Raw genomic sequence first — 18,003 nt, forward strand, 5'->3', positions numbered from 1 at the left:
AACAAACACTGTTTCCTGTTTTATTTTGAAACAATTACCATTGCCTCTCCTTTCAGTGTCTGCTTCCTGTAGAGTTTCCCTCCTCTGTGATTACCTGGCCCCGCCCTGATGTGTTTCACCTGTTCATCATTATCCCTGCACCTGTGTATTTAGCCTGAATGTTTCCTGTGTCTGTTGCCAGTTCCTCTTGTCTGTCGACCAGTAAGCATCCTTGCCTTTATTTAGGATCAGTTACAAGAAGCCTTTTGACCTCTTTTGTAGCCTTGTGCTGTTGCCTGTTTTTGTTCAAGACCAGTAAAAGGGTTTTTTCTGTTTAAACGGAGTGCTTTTGAGTCCACGTCTCTGTTTGTTCAGCCTGATAATGACATATTATGGTCAATTTATGACAACATACAATACATGCCATGCAATTGATTGAATGTGCTCTTTAAGACCCGTGCTGAGGCGCCAGCTTAGATTCCTGGACAGATGATGTGATAGCAGGCCTCTCCTCTGTGTTCGACCTTGGAGAGCTCACCTGGTTGAATCATTTTACCACCTAGAGGAATGTTGGATAATTCCTGTTGAGTAGACAAGGTCAGAATGTGTAGCTGACTTAAGGAGCGAGGTGAATAGGCCCATAGGTGTCCAGCGCCAGGAGAGAGAGGGTAGGCAGGACTTTTGGGCCGAGGTCAACCAAGTGCACACCAGTAACTCACGCTGGGCAAGTAGGAGCAAATGGGGACTGTGTCAACAGCTTCCACAAATCTCCAAGACAAACTAATTCTGGAAAATAGCAATCTTTTGGCAGGGAAGTTCCTAAAGCTTAGACAAGGTCACACAGGCTCCAGTTTCAGAAGATCCTTCTAATCTGGTCCACTGTGAAGCAGATCACCTATAGAGGCAGGAATGGCAGGAATGTTTGAAAGTGAATGGGGTCTGACGATTTACTTCTGTGACCCATACACCATCCTTCTGCCTTCATTTACAACCACACTGCATGTGGGACCACATGGTACTAACACACAAGGCCATATTTCATCGAAGAAGGATTATTTTGAATACGTGTTTGTGCGCAGGCCTCACTCCACAGACACAAAGTTGTTGGCTAATTTTTATGTGTGTCGTAGAACATTCTGTGGCCACAATACCCGGTTGTTAGATTTAATGACGGCAATGTTCTGTTCTCATCTAAGACGTTCAATTTAATCCAGTGAACGGTCCTGCCCCCCCTCGTCCTCGTATTGAGAAGTCAACACGGTTAAGAACAGCGGGAATCAATCCATCTGTGTATTGAAAACACAGAGACCAAGTTGGACGAAAATAACATTTGTGATCTTAACCAAAAGTTGCAACTACAAATTTTTGTGTGTGCTGACACTTTAATGTTACTGAACACACGATAGGCTCATTACGTATAAAGAACTCAATGATGTGGTGAAGTATGATTTAGATCCCATTTTCTCTCAAAACAGAACAGAAGATGTCTGATAATAGCGATGCGTTATTTTTCAAAGCAAGGCTTTCATATGGCTGCAGTTATTGTGTCTTCGTTTTGAAGGGTCCAACTCTCAGTCAGCTCACACTCATCCAGCAGCTCAAGTAACTGCTCCTCCGTAAGGTCTGAAGACTCATTCTGTGAAAAGACATAAAAAATGTGTGCGTTAAATTACAACCACTCAATTCAGACCCGTAACATGAGAAAAGTAGGTAATTCCAAACAAATGTTAATGAAGGGGCAACTAAAAGAGGTGGACAAAGGACAATGTTGATGATGTTTAAAAGGTCAGATTTCAGTTTTTGTTGAGATTAAAAGGACGTAAAGGTCAGATTTCAGTTTTTGTTGAGATTAAAAGGACGTCAAGGAGTCTTTGTTTGTTAAGGGCAGAACGATTTGCACCTCATCAGCGAAACTGTGAAAGGAAACATATTTGTTACAAATGGACCCCAAATACAACACAATAGTGAAAAGAGGAGAGGGCCTAAAATGGAGCCTTGGGGCACCCCAAAGGCTAGAGGGACTGCTGTAGAGGAGTACTGGTCAAGATAGAGGAAATCAGCTAGGAATTTCTCTATGATTTAAACCATTTAAGAATAGAGCATTTTATGTCTGTTGACTCAGTTTCAAGAATCAACAATTTGGACGTTCAAATCCCGGTTTGCAGGACGTGAACACAGTGGTTTGCTACTCTTTGGTCTGCCATATCTAGCTCCCTCCTCTTTTCTGTTCTTCATTGCCTGCCCCACTCAGACCCCAATTACGCCACTCACTTCCCCCAATCCAGTGATTTACTGCTCCACCAGGGACACAATACTCCAGCCATAACAATCCATCGCTCAATCCAGAAGAATCTGTTGACTATTAACTAAGTTTGAAACTGTTTCTGCCCATTGAGCTTGTGTTTTGCATTGTGGGGACCTGAATAAATGATGAAAGAACACTGTTCATCTCAACTGATGATATCTCTCTACCACCCTCTCTAGATTCACTCCCATGACAAATATCCTTTGCTGGCCTTAAATATCAGTTTTAGACAAATCCACATGTCAAATTAATGCACGACCTGCGATAACAGTGGCAGTTCATAATCATGAACTGAATTGCTGTTTGTCCCCTGTGCCTAGTTGGAAGCTGCCTGGGAAAAAACACTTCCAGTTGGATATAACTTTTGTTTTTCTTACTCACAGGCAGACTTCTGGGACGGCATGTGAGTAAAAGATGGAAGCCAGCTTTCTGAAACTAAGTTATGAAGATGGGGGGGGGGGGCTTCAGAGTTTCAATAAATGTCATTACCTAATAATGGCAGTGATTTGCATCCTGGCAGCTGCTTTGATTTCAAGTAATTTGACTGCGTCAACTTAAACGTCCTAGCGATAAGGTGAGACATGACTTGTTTACCTATGCATGCTATGTATGCTCAAAGGTGTGAGTCTCCTGTACTTTGTTTGGACAGCTGCAACTCAACAACTTGTCAACTTGTTTCAATAACATCAACTCGACTACCCTTCAGGACATGAGGCAATATGGCAAAAATGTGTCCTGAAAAGCCAGGTCTCAAGTCTCTGGAGTTGAATAATCATTGTCTCCTTTGTCTCATCGTGTGCACTGGTGTTTCTCTCGCTGTCATCTCATCAAACAGAATGTCCCTGGCCTTGAAATGAGGACCTACGTCTGTCCCCGATTCAGATAAGACTCACTTTGGGGAAGCAAAGTGTCTGTGATAGCAATCACTTTTCCTGCTATATATCAGTGAGTCCTAAAAGCTTATGTATGTACCAGATGTTTGGAACTGAGTGTTTCCTTATTTTTTTTTTTTTTGCTGAAGATTTAGGTGAGCTTATCTTTTTTTGACAAAAACAAATCATTAGGTGGTTGTGGTTGTATGCCCACAACATTTACAATCAACACAAATTTCACAAGGAATTATTTAACATACAGACATTGCAGCTCAGTGCACCAATTCAATTTTTAGTGGAGAGAAAAGAAACTCCCTTTTAATAAGAAGCAATCTCTGACAGAACCAGACTCAAAGACGTGCAGCCATCTGCCTAGACAGGTTGGGGTGAAAGGAAAAGTTCAATCCAATACTAGGTCAAACTGTTGTGTTAATCTATATAATACAGTAAAAGCAGCCGCATGCAAACATCATAACTCAAATTCAAATTTACAAAGAACAAAATACAGCTTTCGCCACGGTGCCTTATGTCATGCGCTCCATTCTGAGCCAGAGGATATTGTGCCCATGCAGTTTTCATCAATTCCTCACATCCCGCTGAGTCACCGAAGACAACACCACATGCCTGTGCCTCGTCTACCACTCGCTGAAGCTTATACTCTTCATCGATCATCCGTATTCCTCCTCTGAACCGACTGCCCTCTGGAATGATGTCCTTCAGGTCATAGCGGACGCTGAACGTCATCTTCTACCGCGGGCTGCGAGCACCATGAATGCATTCCAGCCGCGATGGCCCCTGCAGCAGTCTGTGTTTTTGTTTCTTTGACGTGCATGTAGCAAGACATGACCTTTTAACCTGTTACACTTGACCTTCAACCCCTCACAAAAAGGGTAGAGGGAGGGTAGAAGCCATACCCTAGCCATGTTTCTCGGCTTAGCTTCGGGGCATTTTGGTCACACAGAGCTTCTCGTCTATGGTTACATGAGTGAGCCATTAGTGCAATGTAAGACGTATATGGCTCACTCGTGTGACATGTGGCAATAAAAACCTGTCAATAACCAGAAATGATTTTTAACCAGCACCAGCCTTCATGGAGAGGGGACCTATACATTAGACTTTCCAACAGACGGGAGATAAAAACAGAGATGAAGGAAAGAAAGAGGCTTTTAAAATGCTGGAGCAAAATGCAGTGACCTGTGGTTGTTGTGGTTGACCTCGGGTGCCGTTAATACCAGGGTGACTTGTGGGTGACGGATTCTACAAGGAAAGGGAGGAACAGAGTGGTTGTCATTAGCGACTTCGGCAAAATTATTTATCCACAAATATAAACAGGGAACATGAACTTAAATGAATTGAACAGCTGCGTACGCGGCTATGTTTCATGCTGATTTTGGAATTGTGCCCACACACCCTTTGGCATCAGTAAGTGAAAAACATTTTGACAGCTTTAGTGGCTCTTCACATGCAACGTCTACAAGCCAGAGGTGGTGCTCCGCTTCTGTCGCGTCCATCAATACTGAGCAAACCCAAGACCTCAGAGCTGCTGAGATGACTGAAGTTGCTGCAGGCGGAAAAAATGCTACTTGAAACATCGTTTTAAAAAAAAAAAAACATGTGGAAAGCACTAACTACATTTCAAAATGTTGTTTTTTTATTTCTGAATGATTCTGGCGAGGGTCTCTACTGTATCCATTGTTAATGTATTTGTGCGCACAAAAGATGTCGCATGTGGCAAAACCCCTTAAAGACAAAATTCAACTTTACCAAGAAATAACAAATGGTAGAATAACACCTGGATAATGTTTTTTTTTACACCATGTTTCCTTTTGCAAATACAGTTTCCTATTATTTCTTGATATAAACCCTCCAAACACTTTATATACTATACAAATACCATTTCTTATCTGCATCACTGAGAGGCTGTTTCATAAAATTTAGGATACCATGAATTGTTAAAGATGCACTCATCTTCTTAAAAGAACGGCCATTTCTGCCTCATCAGATAAATTAAGAGTCAAGTCTATAACTATCCTGGTCTCTTTCTTCTGTCTCTCCCTCACCTCTCCTCTGTCCCCCGTTTTTCATTTCACCCCAACCTGTCTAGGCAGATGGCTGAACATCTTTGAGTCTGGTTCTGTCAGAGATTTTTTTCTGAAATCTCATACTGCTCTGGCTCGCCCTCCTGCTATCTGCACCCAGCATGCTTTTTTCTCAGTCTGATCTGGAAAAATGTGTTCAATGTGTCGTTCGCCCTCCAGACACAGGGGTCCGATTGCTCTCGCGTCAAACAATCGCGGGGCAGGTGAACATGGGACTTTTGGTGAAAAATGAAAAAGTTCCCAGTCACTGTGCAGTATCGGATTCCAGCAGGTCGTAAGAGTTCTGACAAAGCCAGAGCTGTTCAGCCCTGCAGTGATCTGCCCTGCGACGGACCACCACCACTGTACAGCTCACTGTTCACAGGGTGCAGTGGCCCGACTTACCGCGAGCGTGGGCTGTTCGGGTTTCAAGGGCCACGGACTTCAGTCACATACCTCAGCTTTATCGGCCACAGACTCTGGGGGCAAGTTTTCCAGAGAGATTCTATTCATTACATCTTATTTGCTCCTGTTCACATTGCTGAGAAGAACTCGCAAGGAAATGCAGCAGTGGTGACATCACCGTAAGAAAAGACAACGTTTGCCAAATGATATCAGATAACAGAGGAGAACTCACGTAAGGTGCCTTTCCGAGGAACCTCCTAGAATTGCCGGCTGAATTACTGGCTCAATCCCACTCTCCTCGTTTGACCCCCACAATTTCACACATGGCTCTGTGCACAGTTTACTATAAGACCTCTGTGTCTCGTGTGCGTGTGACTTACATTTGGCTGCTGTTGTTTTGGAGTGAGTCATTAAATGAAGCCCTAAGAGGAATAACATTGTCCAATATGAGGTGATTTACAGCTGAAGCGGAGGCTGATTCAGTTCTGTGAAGAACACACAGAGGGGTTGGGTGGGAGGGAGGTTAGTGCATTCTCAAAAATGCTGTTTCTGTGAAATGTGAGTTGTTAAATAGCACATTTTTCACATTATAATTGCACTACAATACATTCCTAATAGGAAACCTTGACTTGTGTACTGTAAAAAGAAAAGAACAAGGTAAGACTGACTGTACTCTAATGAGCAATCTTTACATAAAATCATATTTATCATATCGTCTCATATTTCTTTCACTATTGCTCCATTAATCCGACTTCAATTCTGTGGGGAAATTGGTGAAATTGGCTCAACTGGTTTGGCCTGAAAAGGTTCGGTCTGAACACAAGCAGAAAAATATGGACTAGAACTCATAGTGATGCGATCGGAGTGCTGTTTGTTTTGTATAATCGATAGAATCCTAGACAACAGCTAAATTGTTCTGGTGAGTCATGACGTAAGAGGGAGAGAGAGAATCGTAATAGGAGCGATAAAGTGTGATTAATGTATTGGGTCAGGTTAGACAAAGGCTATCCGGTTACTGCGCAGTGATTTACTGTAAATGTCACGATTGTCCTTCCTTTGACAGTTGATCCAGGAAGGCAGCCAGGTGAAGTTGCGGGGAAACGAGCCACTAGGTCAGCTGTTGAGTTCCACAGATTTACCACTGTGTAAAACTGAGAATACTTTCACTGTACTGAGAAACAGCATTAACAGTTAAAGGAAAATCAGTGGGTGAAAGGGGGAGATACAGGAGGGTGAGGAGGGGGAAAAAGTAGGGATTAAATGATTGGATTTAGTTCTAATCTAGTTTTTGTTTGAACAACAAAAGGTTCCTCACATCACACTCTGGAATCAATCCAAGAGTAGTAATGCAAGAATCTAATGCAAGACTTTTTCCACCTTCATGGGAGGTGTGGTGCTTCGGCAGCAGACCAGACTTAACACAAAACATCACACTTTGGAGGAAAAAACATTTTATTCTCAGTAGCAGTATTGTGTTCAAGTGAAAGTTTTTTTTTTTTATTGTAAATACTCAGAAACAGTCAAAACTCTCGCATTGGCTTCCTTCTCTGGAACGCCGGATTCATTTTCTTATCTCTTGAAAACAGTTTTTAAAGTTCCAAACCGTGTCATTAAACAGTTTGGACTCAATTTTCCCAAATAATTACAATGACCCCCTATGAAGCAGGATTAGTGGTTTACTGTTCATGAACTGGAAGCCGTGCATGCGGATTTTCTGATTTTTACTGGCAATTTTTATATTTTCCTTTACACTCCATGATTCATACCACAAGCTACGCTTCGAGTGTTATTGATCTCCTTATGTTGCACAGTGGAAAACGTGCATATTAACAGCGCCAGCATGTGTAGCATTCAGTCACAGTTGCTCCGTTTTTGGTAGAACAAAACTCCCAAAATGGATCTGTGGATTTCTTTCGCTGCATGGTTGGAGACAGTGAGGAGACATTTGGAGTTTCGGGACGTTATACAAATCAACTTTATGAGTATACTCTACGCTGTGTCAGAGTGTTTGAGAGTGCCCTCCCAGGCGAATTCCGTACAAATAAATCTTTTCCAACCAGCACAATGCAACCCCGACTGTTGCTGTTTGCGTTACAGTCGCTCACAGAGTGCAATCATTTGGTGACAGTGTATAAAGTGCAGTGACACACCAGTGGTTAAGAGCCGGGTGCTTTTGATGCTATTGTGATAATAATGAAAGAACAGCTTCCTCAAAAAAAAACCCATTCAACAAATAAATGTGTGCTTAATTAGGCCAGGAATAGCTTTGGGTTTGCATGTCATGGTGCCTTATTTGATGTAAGGGAGTGGCTCCAGTGCCACTTAGAGCTTTTACTACCGAAGTGTGAGTCAAACATGCATCTTTTATGTTTAAATTAAGCCTCTTCATCGCAGTGTGGTTCGCCAGTACTGCGGCACATCGCGACAGCACTGACTAAACAAACAGGTACGTCGTTGCGCAAGACCCTGAGGAGTATTTGAACGGTGACAGAGTCAATCCAATAAATCTATCTAGTGTTTTCTTTCCTTGTGCACACACACACACACACACAAAATCTAATGTCAGAGAGAGCAGAAATCAGGCCCATTCACCTTTTGTTCTCGGAACATTCTTGTCTCGTGTCTTTAACTACGGGCTTTTGGGAGCGAGCGACATGCACTGCGGCTGTAACTCTACGGCGACTCCTGAAACCAGACGGCGCTCGCTGGTTTCCAGGAAACGCTGTGAAGCTGGTAGACATCAGATCTCGACTATGGAACTATGTGAAGGGCAAAAAAGTCAGTGAATCAGCGGAGGACGCGACTTTCCTCGCATAACGGCAACCAAGAAAGGGTCCAAATGACTGCTGATAATAAATTGTAAAGGTGAGTGTGTTCTTGTAAAGACTGTGTGTTACTGTGTGGAAGACTCTGTGTATGCAGATTGCTGTGTGCCATCCCTCCTTCTCTATTGGTGCTCCTGCTTCCTCACTTCCCCGCCTCTCTTCCACCACCTGCGTCTGATTGTATTGCCCCAGCTCCAGCTCACCTGTCCAATCCTCCTTCACCTCCTCATCAGCCACACCTGTGTATATATGTATGCCAGCATTGGACACTCAATTAAATCATTAATTGGACACTCATTAAAATATTTCATTTTTGAACTACCTCTATGGTTATTTATGTAACTTCCACCTTCCTTCCTACAAACCGGGGTCATTACAACGACACATTCTCATTCCAAGAGCATCATATGCTCCCATCCTGTCACATCCCTCACATTAGAGATACAAAGGTACACTTTTATTTATTATTGGTCATGGATGCTGATGATATCAATAAAATGAGTCTCTCAGAGTGTGAGCCAACAGGGAATAATCACTAAGCCTAACCTGGATATTTATCCGAACTCTAACCTCAGTCCTATCCCGATCCCTGACCCTAACCAAAGACTCAAAATCTCCTCAGACGAGGAAGGGGCAGTCTGGGAAGTAAATGTAAATCAATGCAATGTTCCTCTGAAGTCATGGAGACAAGAGTGTGCGTGTTGGGGTGTGAATGAACGTAGCTTTTTGAACTCACAGTCATCTCCGGGCTCTGACCCAGGATCTCCAGCTGCTGTTGGATCTCTTGGAGCCGCCTCTCCTGCCTTCTTCTCTCCTTTCTATCCTGCAGGACCTTCTCTCCTGGCTGCGGGTCTCCATCGCACTTCCAGCCAACCTCTGAGCCATGGCCCTGATGCACAACAGACACAACTGGTTCTCACAAGCAACTCATTTCACGTGTGAATGTGCTTAAGTGCCGGACCTGCACTCACCACGTGTGGTTGCCATTTTAAATAGGGATTAAATTCATATCCTGTAGCGCTCAATGCCTCTCGAGTTAGAGTATGTTTACATCTATTTAAATGTTATCATCAGAAATGATAAAAATAGGCCACAGGTCTTTCCCTCTTCCTACACAGAGCACTAGTCTGACCCAAGTCTAACCCAAGGCTCAGCTGGTCCATCATAAATCCCACATTTATGGTATCCACATGCACTGGGGTTGACACAAAACACCACAACCTGCATCCAAAGCAAACGATGAAAGTGGGTCAGGAGGAAAACAAGCGCATCACGACGGATGATAAGTGAAAGGCTTGTCATTCTGACAACACGTTGGGTCATTTTTTTAAGTAAAGAGTTGGTAGCATCCAGAGCGAAGTCATCATAAACAGGCCATTGAGCCGCCACATAATGTGCTATAAGACGAAGCGGTGGATGCTGCATGACAAGCAATACATGCTGAAACTAAACGGGACCATAATTGACAAAATGGACATATTCCATTAATGAAGACCAGAAACTAATGATTGAGACCAAGAACTCCTCAGTTTTGTTTTGTTTTTTTGCCACCAGTGAAGTCGCCCCTTGTGGCTATTAAATATATTCTTACCAGCCAGCAAACTGACAGACGATGACCAGCTTATATATATATATATATATACAGTATATGGTCTATGGGTAGATCTCAAACATTAGGTCACACAACTATAATCATTACTCAGCCCCACTCGCCATTTATATATTTAGTATAAATGGAAAAGTCATGGCACCATAGGAACAGACTGGTGACCTCTGTGGTGACCTCTAAAAATACACTACTATGCCATAAAAGCAGCAGCTCGTTCCAGAAAAAAAAAAAAAATTGTTGAGTCTAAAAGGATATTGCCGACCACAGGACTGTTTCGGAGTGTCAATCCAGTGCCATGTGGTTGAAATCTCCATCTCTCTCGGTTAGTCTGGATGCCGAGCAGCCTGATGCGCGATCCAATAGTGTAGAAATGGATGGATGTTGCACAAAAATGGAGACATGTCAGCGGGACTTGCGCGCAGCGAAATTGTCAGTTACAGGAGACGGCGAGACCCAGCGGAAATGATGAACTCAACTTAAACACTGCGTTTAGCAAATCGGCCGTGGCACATTTTTGATAAAGGACGTAATCTTAGATAAATCCAGATTACGGGGAGTCATTTTTGAGTAAAACGGAAACACGTCTGGCTTATTATGACGGATTATTGCTGCTGTATGACACTGATTACTGTGACTTTAATAATAAATAGAACACCCAGAATAGTGTGTGCGGTCTCACCTAGCAGTGGCCCCTGTCTCCCTATGGGGAAATAATGACAGCTTCTATTTGAGGCCACTTTTCAGTGGTCGTCACTGAAGCCCTTCTGCGAAGACTCACTCATCTCGACTGCAAGAGCCAGGACCACGACGAGATCAGACTGCGCAGACCGTGTCATGCAGCGGATTGAGAAACGCAGCATTTACAACCAGGAAAAATAAAAATTAAAGTCTAGCTTTACCGCCATCTTTAACACCACTAAATGCATGTTTCCAAAAAAGCCTAAATCTTTGGTGGGGGTGGGGGGGGAGTGTTTTATTATATTTGGAAACAACAGCTGCCTTACTATTCAAGAACTATAGGCTCCAAACATCGGTAATGTCTGCAAAGTTTTGCGATGACAACGCTATTGCTGACCCGACTTTGGCAAACACAGTTTCTCACTAAACCAGTTTTCTGGCTAAAGGAAAAAAAAACTCTCTTTGAACAAACATAACTAATGTAATCCTTTTTAGAATAATAAAGATTTGTTTTCTTAGCTTAATTACAACAAAAGAAAGCACTCAGAGAGTGTAAACCTGCACTAGGGCCACTCATTTCTACCAAAAACAAATCATTTACATTGGGTAAAAATCCAATTCTTTTCATATATCATTAAAGGTTTTCACCTGCACCTTGAAATGAAAAGAAAATGGAAAAGTTCAAACATTGTCGCATACGATCGGGTCTGTTGTCTGTTTCCTAAAACAATTCGATGGCCAATAACTTGTTTGCATTGTTTATTTCGCAGTGATTTTTATTTAAAAAACGTTGATTAATTGAATTACCAGCAATAATAACTCAATGCAATCTCTTCAGATCAGTGTCCAAGGCATTTGCAAAACAGCAAATCAGTCGTCTCTCTCTCTCTCTCTCTCTCTCTCTTTGTTTTGTATTAATGAATCACAGAATGAGAATGAGGGAATAGTTTGTTGACTTCAGTAGACGCCAGTGATTGTTCTAATACGTCGTGATATTTGTGCTTCAGAGGGAATGTCTGATCGCTCTAACGCGTTAGACAGTCAGACGGGACGACTTCCAAGCGGAGCATGATCTGCTTGCCTTATGTCGCCACCTGACATCACCTACATCTGCCACGGGACTATTGAGGAGATCGGCAAAGCCTCCATCCTTTCGATGAAATCGAATGAATATCTTGGTATTTCATGATAAATCAGCGTATTACACGGACCGGCAAGTGCACCTTGAAATCAAATGTTCAAATAAGAAGGAATGTTATTAAAATGGAGGAAAGAACAAACTGCCGGTTGCCGTGAGCAACACAGTTATTGGCATATTATTGACGGGACGCTCAGAAAACTTCAATCAAGCGCGTCTGCGACGTTCATTAAGTGCTTATTGAAATCCTGTGATCAATTCTGGGATTTCAAATAGAAGCCAAACATTCCATTCAGAGGCTGTCATGGCGTTTTTTGAGTGTGAAGCAGCTGCAGCACTTTGATTGATGAGCCGCCGTTGTCCAAAGCGACGGAGTAGGAAAAACAGTCGGGATTATCGTGCGCCAAACACTTCCCTTCAGATTAATTGAAAACAACATCTCGAATGCCTAACGCTCAGCAACACTGAATGTGCTGTACCGCGATGTTCCCCCGTTAAAGGAGCATATAATGGAGTCCATCAATCAGAACGGACGGATCCACTGAGGCTGCTGGCCTGGAGATTTTTCTCTGCTCCAAAGTGGGTCAACTGGATCGCGCAGTTTCTTTCATAAACAGAAAGATTAATAATAATAATAATAATAATAATGATAAGTATCACGTTGCACGGGTGTATCATCGTCCGGTACCTTCTTACATTAGGTATTGTGGACTACGTATCATGCGTAGCTTGATAACTGCGTTTGTGTACTCTGTGTTTCGAGTCAGCTAATTAAGTGTCAAACGTGATGGAGAGCGTGAAACAAATCAAAAAACATTAATTTTCTGGAGTGTGGCAGCCCACCCTATTCTAATTAATTCCATTTCAGTTTCATAATGCATCAAAAACACTGTTTACACTTCTTATAATAACATCTGAAGCCTCTAACGTTGTGTTGTGCACTGTTGCTTCCTTGTACAGCTGTGTGCAGTGTTATTTGTGAGATGATCAGCATGAATTGTGGGTATTTAAGTACTCAAATCTGAGACAAAAGCCTTTTGGCTTGAAAAACGCTCCCCGGAAATTGATATCCTTTAACGCAGGGTTTCTCAGTCCTGGTCCTCGTGGGACCCACTGCCCTGCACACCTGATACACTGTAGGTCCCCAGGACCAGGATTGAGACACTAGATAAATAGATCCTATTACCGTCCATAGAGACGCTCGCACCTCGTAGCTGTGCACGCTGGCGAGTGGTTTGTAACACAGTTTTCTCTCACACAAGAACGCCTGTCTCTAATCTGTGTCCCTGCCACATGTGTGTACTCATACATCACTTCAAATCATTTTGGAGTATTTAGGAACACTGAGTAACTTGTCGATGCCAAGATGTGTGTCTGCATATGCAGTAGCCACAAAATGGATCCCTGGCCTATAATATACAGGCCAGGGATCTGCAAGCCAATTTTTTTTTTTGGGCTAAAACATCATATCTTCATCAGGAAAAGTGCCTTAAAACGTCTTCAGAAACAAAAACCCACGTTTAAGCTGACAATAATATGGATGTTGTCTTTCATGACAACCTTTTTTTTACGAAGACAAATGATTATTCAGAATAAAAGCTCTGAACACGATTTGAAATTAAACCATTTTTTTGTGAAGACAAGCAAATAATGATCAATCATCTGCTGGCCAAGATACTGCTGCTAGTGGGCCAGTTTTGGCCCACCGGCCACCAATTGCTGACCATTGGTATAGGCCATTGATCCATAAATAAGCTATACTGCGAGGTTATATCAGTCATATTAGGCAGTTTCTTCAGTCATCAGTTTATTAGGCAATACATGCATGATTGAAATCTACAATAAACTGGTGAAAAAGCAGAAGTGCTTAATCGTCGTATGGCGCTTTTCCACTGTACAGTTCCAGCACGGCTCGACTCTAATCGGTTTTTCCATTACGATAGTACCTCCTCAACGTGGGTGGAGTCATCATACCATGGCTGCATGTAACTGTTGTGATGATGTTTGACACACACACACACACACAAACTGGTGACTCGTGACTTGTGAAGCAGTTGTTTTGGGTGTAACTGAATCATTAGAATCAGTTAACTAAATTCAGTACTTCCTGCATGACCAGAGCACAGACCCGAAAGGGGTTTTGATGCGGCTCGCCGCTCGTGATCGCCAGCTTTTGGCAGTGCTGTCGCTAAACACACCAGACGCCAGATTTTTACGTCTTTTTAACTGATCTACAGCATTTTGCGGGTTTGATTCCTGCGACAGAAACCAAGCTAATGACTCTTCCAGTGCCGACACTCCTCTGCCAATCAGTGACCGGGAGTCTGTTGACATTTAGTAACGGCTCAGCTCGCTTGGAACCTCGCCAGAGCAGGTACTAAAAAAAAAAAAAAAGGACCATGTACTTATCCCTAATGGAAAAGCAAAAGAGTCGAGCCGTGCCGAGCTGAGCCAAGTGCTGGAACTGTGTAGTGGAAAAGTGCCATTAGAAAACAAATCTTTGAAAGCCATGCTCTTATTGATGATGAATCTACCTCTAAGTTGATCTTGGTTGAGTGGAAACCAGCCCAGTGAACCATATCGACTAATACAATATTTGTGCCATTCAAGGCGCAAATGAACAATCTTCCTAATCATCGTTGCCGGAATAGTCCTTTTTCCTTTAGTGCCTGCTACCATATGACATCTTCAGAGATCCTGCGGAGTCCTCTCCAGGTACCTGATCAGGTCAGAAATGTTTGAGCAGCATGTGGAGACCTACACAACATTAGGTAGATAATTAACATTGTGGCAAAGAGGTGTCTCTTTCCTGTGTTTGCGACCAGTGTGTCTCCACATTGCAGAGTGACAGCTCTGTTCTGATCAAACACAGCCGTCCGTGTTGACTCACCCAGACGTGACTGGCGCTGCTCATAGCAACACACACTTCTCTATCTTTTGTGTGTGTGTGTTTTTCCTTTTTTCTCTTTTTCCTCCCCCCTCTGTCTTTCTGCAAATCTGAAGCATTGTAGGAGCTCTGGCTGTGCCACGTGGACCCAGGCTACCTGCCAAGGCCTGTCCACATGCCTTGCCACGAGCACTCCCTGAGAGAGCTCCGGAGTAAACTGTTCGGAAGCTATGGCTGAGAGTATCTTAACACCCCTAACGACCCCCCCTTTCTCTGTCTGTCTCTCTTTCTCTTTCTGTCTCACTCTCTCTTTCTTCTTTCCTTCTCGGCCTCTCAGACTGACATTTTGCCCGACTGTGACCTTTCTGCATCTGCCAAGTTCTGAGCCAAATGTGCTGCATAACAGCTGTCGGTTCTTACGTAGCTACCTGCGTGTTGATACTTGGCTCAGGAAGGTAGTGCAAATAAATATTTTTAATTCTGAAGCACTTGTCTTGCGCAAAAAGCTGATGTTTTTATTGCTATTATCCACTTTCCTCTCTGCTTCTCTGTAAGGGCAGACCACATGTATCCCTGACGAGCACCTCACATGGGATCATAGGAAGGTTTTGACATGACTATCTCAAACATGCATCCAAGTTGTCAAATTTCCCTCCAGACATCTTCTTTTCATATCAGTCCCTTGGATCCCTGGTAGATGCTGAACGTGATTGCTGAACATTCCTAAAGGTATTAGAAGATTCACTCGAGGGGTCATCTGGACTTTGTACTTTTTTTAGAACCACGTCTGGAACAGCCACCGTTGCAAAGATATCAAAACCTCTCGGTGCAAACTCGAATTGAAAAAGTATGTCAAATGTGGTACAGGGTTACAATACCGAGCATATTTTAGGATTATCAGAAGATTGAGCAACGCCGTTTGATCTGTTTTCACTGCTCGTGCAGTGGAAGGAGATCTTTGTTTTAAAGTTTAAGATAATCCCTGTTCATTGCCATTTTTTGCTTCATTCTCTTCTGCTAATATAAGTTAATTTTACGTGGGCCAAATAATGACACAGACGAAAAGAAATTTGAACAAAGAGCTCAAGAAGCAGACCATAGTAAATGTTTATTGGAAGCATCTGGAGGGGGGAAAAAACAGCCAGCCATCTTTTTGCACATCTTGTCCCCGAGTGACAAAAGCTGTGTGTTGTCAAATACAATATCTGGCCCACATTTCAGCTGTTGACAATCTTGTACGATTAGGTAATACTTTTTTTTTCCACTTCAGAGAAAACCTGAGAGAAAAAGAATGCTCAGTACAGCCAGGGTCCCAACATCATAGTATGTGACTTTTAAATGACATAATGAGGTCTACCCATGTATTAGAATGCTAAAATAATGGGTGGCATTCATTTTCTGAAATCTTTTCATGCTATTTAACGCTCCGTGGAGAGGGGAGATTAGTTTATTGTTCACATACGACCAAATTATCCTGTACGGCGTGTCATAATGAGTGGAAAAAGACAAGGAAAAACCTCTCGAAACCACTTAACTCGACTGCTGCTGCTGCTGCTGCTGCTGCTGCGGATGACACCAGTGGGTGAGGCATTTATAAGACGACAATAAACTGGGTCTCATTGGAATTATAGGGTGGGGAAGGGTGTGGGTGCGGTGTCTATTCTTTTCAGCCAAGTTAATCTTGTGAAAAACCCAGAGTGTGCAACGAGTCTGACATCTCAATTCTCACCATACGACTCTCTGACACTGCAAATTGAATAGAAACTTTTGAGTGAAATGAGTACATTTCAGTGTTATCAGTATATCTATACTGAACACTCTACTTTGAATTTTCATTTTGGTTTTTATAATGGTTCTATGTGGCCCTGTGATGGACTGGTGACCTTCAGGCCCTTTGTCTAGCTGGGATTGGCACCAGCGACCTCCTGCGACCCTCGTGTGGAGGATAAAGCGGTAGAAGATGGATGGATGGATGGGTATACAGCACATAACAGTATGTGTGACTATTCAAGTGACTAAAACACACAATCACAACCATGTCAAACAATACACAGTATCTCTCCCCAAAAAAGGGTTCGTCTGAAGCCCAAGACTGTAGTAGCAAGCTGGCTACCAGTGCGATGAGCGCTGAATGATAAATATGCCAGACATCGGTCACTAGTAAGTAACAGGCACGTTCTCTTCTGTGGTGGATTTGCACTCCCCCCCCCTCCAATATTTCAGCAGGAATATGGAAACCATCGTCAAGAGAGGACACTGTCGTCCTTCGTTGAAAGTATTAGTGTCTTCAAAGTTCCCCTGCTGTCGTCACCATTAAAGAGAAACAAATTGTTCCACTTAACGCTCCAGTGCATAACCTTCAATGATGCTATTTGCTGTTGTTCTGCCTCTGTTTGGTCTTCACGGACAGAAACACTGTAACATTATTTGGAATAAGGAATAAGAAGCATTTATCCTATTAATGAGGCGAATTGGACCCTCTAAATTGACTGTAGTTCGTGAGAGTGGATGGTTGTTTGTCTTTATGTGGCCCTGTGATGGACTGGCCAACTGTCCAGGGTGTGGCCCCGCCTTTCGCCCTATGTCAGCTGAGATTGACACCAGTGCCCCCTGCGACCTTCATGTGGAGGATAAAGTGGTAGAAGATATTATATATAGAAGATACAATATTGCTGTTGCCTCCATCTGTATTGACACAGCAGGGATGTCAATGGGCAGCATGATATATAAACTTAATGTATATTGAGAAACAGAGAGAGAGCTGATCACAGCTTAAGTTTCATTGTGTGAACTCATCTGACTTTAAAGTGATCCAATACAGTTTTATCCATCCATCCATTTTCTACCGCTTTATCCTCCTCAGGAGGGTCGCCACCTCAGGGGGGTGCTGAGCCAGTCTCATACATAGGCGGGGGTAAACCCTGGACAGTTTGCCAGGCCACATATAGAGTCAAACAACCTATGGTGAATTCGGAGTGTCCAATTTGTCCTAATCCCCATATTGCATGTTGTAGGAAGCCGGAGAACCCAGAGAAAACCCCATGGACACACGGGGAGAACATGCAAACCATGCAGAAAGAACCCTGGTCTTCTTGCTGCAAAGGCAAGAGTGCTAACCACTACACCTCCTGGTTTGATTTTGAGGTTAAGGCATAAACGTGTGTTACACTGTGTCTCACTGAACATTACGAATGCTGCGTGTGTTAAAACACTTGGCGATACCAAAT

General features: G+C 43.0%; 1 protein-coding gene across 6 annotated transcripts in view; it reads right to left on the reverse strand.

Moving 5' to 3' along the window:
- The window catches only part of fsip1 (fibrous sheath interacting protein 1), a 27,872-nt gene continuing 9,869 nt past the window's right edge, over positions 1 to 18,003 (reverse strand). For 2 of the 6 annotated variants that reach the window (XM_058615837.1, XM_058615834.1), the window contains exons 9-10: positions 9,201 to 9,353; positions 2 to 1,615 (exon numbers count right to left, since the gene is read on the reverse strand). In XM_058615837.1, coding sequence (XP_058471820.1) covers positions 1,505 to 1,615; positions 9,201 to 9,353 — 264 coding nt within the window. In that variant the 3' untranslated portion in view covers positions 2 to 1,504. Of the gene's footprint in view, positions 1,616 to 4,350; positions 4,414 to 6,000; positions 6,125 to 9,200; positions 9,354 to 18,003 lie in introns of those variants that run through there. The other 4 variants (XM_058615833.1, XM_058615832.1, XM_058615835.1 and 1 more) reach the window with 4 other exon arrangements.

This window comes from Solea solea, chromosome 18 (assembly GCF_958295425.1).
Source record: "Solea solea chromosome 18, fSolSol10.1, whole genome shotgun sequence".
NCBI classification, from domain to species: Eukaryota; Metazoa; Chordata; class Actinopteri; order Pleuronectiformes; family Soleidae; genus Solea; species Solea solea.